The sequence below is a fragment of the Phyllostomus discolor genome, chromosome 11 (assembly GCF_004126475.2).
Source record: "Phyllostomus discolor isolate MPI-MPIP mPhyDis1 chromosome 11, mPhyDis1.pri.v3, whole genome shotgun sequence".
NCBI classification, from domain to species: domain Eukaryota; kingdom Metazoa; phylum Chordata; class Mammalia; order Chiroptera; family Phyllostomidae; genus Phyllostomus; species Phyllostomus discolor.
Window position 1 is genome coordinate 20,417,224 of NC_040913.2, and position 6,000 is coordinate 20,423,223.

A 6,000-nucleotide genomic window follows, 5' to 3' on the forward strand; every position below is an offset into this window, starting at 1 on the left:
GTTTGTTTCTGTGTATTAGGTAGAGTTGCTTTAACTCCCTGTCTTAGTAGCATGGCCTACTGTAGAAGAGCAAAAAAAAAGAAAAAGAAAAAGAAAGAGAAAAAAAAACACACCTGTAAGTTGGATGGGGTGGAGCCGTAGGTAATCACCAGGGTGGGGCAACCCACATCACTACGCTGTGGCTCTGTGTGGAGGAGGGTTCAGAGAGGGGATAGTGCTGCTGCCTGGCCTCTGCCCTGATGCCACACACCTCATTTTCTCCCTGTATGCCACTGGTGCCCTTCCCGCTGTTGCCCTGGTGCTGAAGCCCAGAGGGAGTGAGTCTGTGTAAGTCCTGAGTCTGTTGCGGGCCCTTCAAGGGGAGATTTCTGAGAATCCCACAGTTTCTTCCACTACCCCAACCCCCACTGGTTTTTACAGCCAGAAGTTATGGATACCTATCTTCCTTGCACAGGAGCCTTGGGCTGGGTGGTCTGTGTGGGGCTGGGGTCCCTCACTCCAGGTATCCTTTCCAAGTTTTAGCCACCACGTGTGGGTGTAGAGACCACCTGTTTGCAATCTTTGTGCCTCTCTGTGTGCCTGCACCTCTCCGAGCTTCTCTGCCCTTCCTACCCATCCGAATGAGTATGTCTTCTTCAGTTCCTTGGTTGTTGAACTTGCATACAGCTCAGTTTCCTGACGACTCTGGGTGATATTTGTTTTGTAGTCTAGTTGTAATTTTTGCTGTGGTTGTACAGGAAGCAAGCCATGTGTACCTGCACCTCTATCTTGACTGGAAGCCCCTTCTATTTTTTTTTAAAAAATAATAATATAACCAAGGATGGTAGAAGTGGTATAGCAGGTTTTCCACACTTTCAAATTATTTGCAAATTATTTCATATATGTTATTTATTTTAGATGGGATTTGCATTTTATAATTTTGTCTCCCATGAAATAATCACCATATTTCAACAATTAATAAGTGTACTTATTTTATTTTCTTAAACCTACAGTCACACTTTTAGATTTTCCCCTCTTCCATGAAATCTTCATTTTATAATTTGGCTACTAGAAGACATTCACAAGGAAATTAAGGGGCTAACTTATAAATGAAATTAGCTATGATGAAACTGGGATTAGAAACAGGCTTGTCCAGATCCTTTGGGCAAAGCCACACATTTGTTGTTGTTTTTTAATGTTGTATATCATCAATTTTCAATATATTTTTAGAGCTGTGTATACTCCTAAAATATGAATCACTGAGTTATATATATGACTATCTTAAGTGTAATTGAAATAATTACAGACACGCGCTGTAATCTTGTGTCTGTTTTCTTTTGCTATAGATGTGTCCGAAACATGGCACAGACTTCTTGGAGTATAAATGTCGCTACTGCTGCTCGGTGGCTGTCTTTTTCTGTTTTGGAACGACACATTTTTGTAATGCTTGTCACGATGATTTTCAAAGGATGACGAGCATTCCTAAGGAGGAACTACCACACTGTCCTGCAGGTACGCTGTTAATCTTCTCACGTGTGATCATGGTGTCTAGCTTCATTGAATGATTACATAGGAACACTCTGTGGCAAGTGGCAGAAACTCAGCTCAGACTCCCCTAAAGAATCCAAAGGTTCAGCTCTTATGAACTTCTGACTTTCCGAGTCAAGTAGAAAGTAAGACCCTCACCACGAGTGAGGAGTGAGGAGCTAGAAGGGAGCGGATTGCTTGGGGGCTAAGAAGGAAGTCCACTAACGATTTGTGAAAGGATTGCTGTTTAGCACTAAAGGGCCGTGTGAAGTTTGAAATCATAATGGATAACAGAACCATTTAAAGAGATTTTGTAGTTTCTTTTTTAAGAAGCCTGGAACCATAAAATAGACAAGTGATTTAATCTAGAATGACTGGAAACTGGCAGTGTGTAGTGAGCATCAGAAAGCCAAGGGAATTTAAGAAGCCACTGAAAATACAGGAGAAATGATTATCTGTGGAAGTCAGGCTGAGAAAAAGTCAATATGAAATGAAAAAGAAACTGGAAATTTGGAAGCAGTCAGGAGGCTGGCGATCACAGTGAGGTGGGATAACAGGCTTAATGGAAGTGAGAGAAGGGGAAGAGGGGGTGAGTGTGACCGTGGAAGAGAATTTTCCATAGGATGTATCTGAAATTTGTGAAAATGCATACAAAAGCACGAACACCACAATATACAGAATATACAGTGTTGTTAAAGCTGGGCAACGCACCCTCTCATCTGTTGCTTATCAGACTGCACGTGGTGTACCCTGTGGTGGCTCTCAAAATTGCAAACACATGCACCCTCCAACAGCCTCACTTCCGGGGATATGCCTACATGTGTGGAGAGAATAAACAAGGAAAAATGTGCAAGTTATTTACTGCAGCATTGCTTGTAATAATAAAAATGCATACACTATACAAGTATCCAGGGTGGAAGGTGACTTATTTTATTGAGGATGGAATTTCTACGTACTGATATGGAAAGATCTATAGGAGATCATATTAAGTGAAAATTCAAATGATAAAAGAGTGTATATGTTATGCTGCCTTTGTAAGAAAGGAGGAAATGACTATATATTTGTTTATATTTGTATAAAAGCACTGGAAAGATACATAAGAAATTAATAAAATTGGTTAACCTTGGGGGAAAACAGGGAATATGGGGGAAAGATGGGGAAAGTGGCTTCTTCCTAGTTTTTAAACTATGAGAGAGATGCATTATCTCTTCAAAAGTAAAGACAGTAAAATAAAGAGGGTTGGTTTTTTTTTTTAATGTAAGGCTATTTTTTGCTATTTGCTTGTATCAAATAAAAATTGTTAAACGCTGTTCCATTTCTAAAAACCTTTTAAGAAAAGTAGATGTAGTGGACTTGGAAGGAAGCAAGCTCAGGATAATGTGGGGCTATAGTGTGTAAGGTAATGTCCCGAGTGGAACTGTGAGCCATCATCATTTGCAGGAGGGGGTGGCGGTCTGGAGGTCAGCGAACAGAAAGGGTCGGGCAGTGTTCTAGCTCATTTGAGCTTGAAGGGAAAAGGGATTATGGAATGAAAGTAGGTTAGTGGCCTGGAAATAAATGAGAGCCTGGAAAGTCATTCTTGCTTCCTGGCCTTTTGGCACAGAAGAGCTTGGGAGATAAATAACCAAGTTCTAGTTGAGGAAGTTTAGAGGAAGTTTAGAGGCATCAGGGAACATCCAAATTTTATTCAGTGAGAAAAAGTTTCTTCTATCTTAAAAAAAATACTGAAAACAAAAAAGAAGTCAGCTAGTAATGAAACAAGCATTGCAGAGCACACAGTGGTGGGCAGTCACTGAGAGGAAAAGGCCAGGCCAGGCCAAAGTGAGGCCTCCCCTTGCACATTCACGTGATCGTCCAGGTCAGCCCACACAAAGGACTTTGTCCTCTGAGCACTTGGGAACCACAGGAATGAGGCGGGAGAGGAGTCGGGGAGATGGCAGGAAGGAAGGAACTGACATCGATCCTGGGCATTTTCACATATGTTTTCTCACTGAATTTTTACAGCCTATAAGGTAGAGAGTATTTTCCCCCTCCCCTGGTTTACAAATGGAAAATTAAGGCCGAGAGAAGCCAAATAGCTGGCCTAAGACTATACCCTTAGATTGAGGTGTGCTTTTTCTGTCTCACACATTCCTCTAACTCATCCATTCGTTCAGAAAAGTGGAAGAGAATTAAAGGAGAATGCACAGTGAAATCAGCAGGGAAGGGGGCCATGCAATTTACTTAGAAAGACAGAAGGACTGATTCTCTAATTACCACCAACCCATTGATTTTAAATAATATATGAAAACAAGAGTCTGGGTTAAGAAGGCAGTGATCATCCCTCTGCCCATTCCCTTCCAAAACATTTCCTGGTGCCAGGATGCTGGTGCACATGACCATGACCAGTCTTTTAAATAATGGATGGTTGAAAAGTATGATTTTTTGTATGCTTTAAACCTAGTTTATTTTATTATTGTCTACAAGTTTATCTTTCCCAGAGTGTTTCTTCCAGATTATGTTCCATTTTTGTTAATACTTCTAAGATGATTAATTTTCATTTTCCTACTAATTGCCCTCCTACCTGCTTTTCAGAAAAACACTAGTAACCAGTCTTCCCATTTTATCAGTGTGTGTCTTTTTTTTCAAAGGAGATGAAAGAGTAACATGGCATGGTTACATTTAAATCTATTACTACATGGAAAAAAAGTTTTATACAAGAGTCTGTATTTTCTCATCTAGAACAATTTCCTGCTAGACTAAATTGAAGGATTTTTGTGGCCATTTTTGTTCATTGCTCTTTGCTTTAAAATGATAAACCAAGTGCACATATTAATAGAAAATGATCTGTAGCTTTTAGTGGCTACCTCGAGGCAGGATGTTGCAAGTAAGTGACCACCTACCTTCTTCTATATATATACCTGGGATGTTGAGTTTTTTATGGGGACACTTTTACTTGTGCAGTTAGGAAAAAATTTTTTAATTTTTTATTTGCATAACCATTGTTATATTATCCTTTGAATAATTTACCAGTGATTTATATTTACATTAGGTTTGTATGTGTATATATTTTGAATTGTATTCTTTTGTCTCCTTCAAAATTTATACAGGTCCCAAAGGCAAACAGTTAGAAGGAACTGAATGTCCACTCCATGTTGTTCATCCACCCACCGGGGAAGAGTTTGCTCTGGGTTGTGGAGTGTGCAGAAATGCTCACACTTTTTAAAACACTCAGATTCCTGTGTCTGTGGAGAGAAAAGTTGCCTTCATCCTCTAACCGGATGTGGTAAAGTTTAAACTCTGCTCAGGATAAGGACGGGACCATTTTTACATCCATGAAAATGAACCATTCACAGTGCAAGAAGGATGCCAAATACCGTGTACATAATTCTTGCTATGGAAAGTTTCCCCATTATTTTGGTTTATTTTCTTTGAGCCAAGACATCAGACTTGTGAGGTGTTTGCATGTGGCCATTACCGTCATTGGCCTGTGAGGCATTGGACATTTATAGATAATTGACATAAAAAGAATCACCATGTCCACGGACTAAGAATGATGCTGGCTTTCAAGCAGAAAAAGGAAAAAAATCATTGTTTATTGTATACTGCCTTTTTGTAATCCTGTACAATTGCATCACGGGTGGGGATAAAAAGAAGAATATTCTGGTTTATTTCTTAGACTGTTATTTAAAAAATTGTGTTAGGATGGCATATAAATGTAATAAGTATTACACTGTATATAAAGATATTCAATGTTTGTCCTCTATAAGAATTATTAAATTACAAATGCAGTTTCATTTAAACTTCTAGGTTAAGTTTGAGCCTGAAATTTTAATGAAGTGCAATACTGAGTGTGCCTCATTACCCTGCAGCTGTAAACACATCGGAATGTACATGTCAATAAACCACTGTGCATTTTTATACAGTGATAAAGCATAACAACTGTGTAAGGTGTTGCTTGAGAAACAACATTTAAACATCTTTAAGGTCTAAAACTCCAGTTTTCCTTGGAAAGAAAGGTAGTAACACAGCACAATCATTACTTGTATAACTGTGAGGAAAAATAAGAGTGGCGATGAAGTGCAATGTTGGAGTTCTAATCACACACGAGTAGAAGCTGTACGCATTAAACAGACACGTGCCAAACAGAGGAAACCATTTAGGGAAGTGACCAGTCTCTACCTTATTAACCAGTACCTTTTAGAACTTTTATAAAGTAATTAACAAAATCACTAGTCTTCTCTTTATTTGCTACAGAATACAGTGTGATTTTTTTTAATAGCTAACCCATAAAGTTGCCAAATTATTTGTTTATGACTCATCATAAAATCAGGTTATATTTACTTCACGAGACTGGCTAAAGTTTTGCTGGGTTTTATCCTAAATTTCTTCTGTTGGAAATATGTAAATTAATTTAACAGTAGCCATTATTAATATTTGCTAAGCATTTGTGAGAAATTTAAAATAACCTGTGCCTTGGCGGACCTTAAAAATATAAAAATCCAGTCTGAGCAC

At 38.8% G+C, this 6,000-nt stretch overlaps 1 protein-coding gene across 13 annotated transcripts in view; it reads left to right on the top strand.

Moving 5' to 3' along the window:
* Positions 1–5,420, top strand: part of MYCBP2 (MYC binding protein 2) — a 262,494-nt gene extending 257,074 nt beyond the window's left edge. For all 13 annotated transcript variants that reach the window (XM_036011264.1, XM_036011258.1, XM_036011257.1 and 10 more), the window contains 2 exons: positions 1,326–1,491; positions 4,596–5,420. In XM_036011264.1, coding sequence (XP_035867157.1) covers positions 1,326–1,491; positions 4,596–4,711 — 282 coding nt within the window. In that variant the 3' untranslated portion in view covers positions 4,712–5,420. The remainder of the gene's footprint in view (positions 1–1,325; positions 1,492–4,595) is intronic.
* Positions 5,421–6,000: the final 580 nt, after the last annotated feature.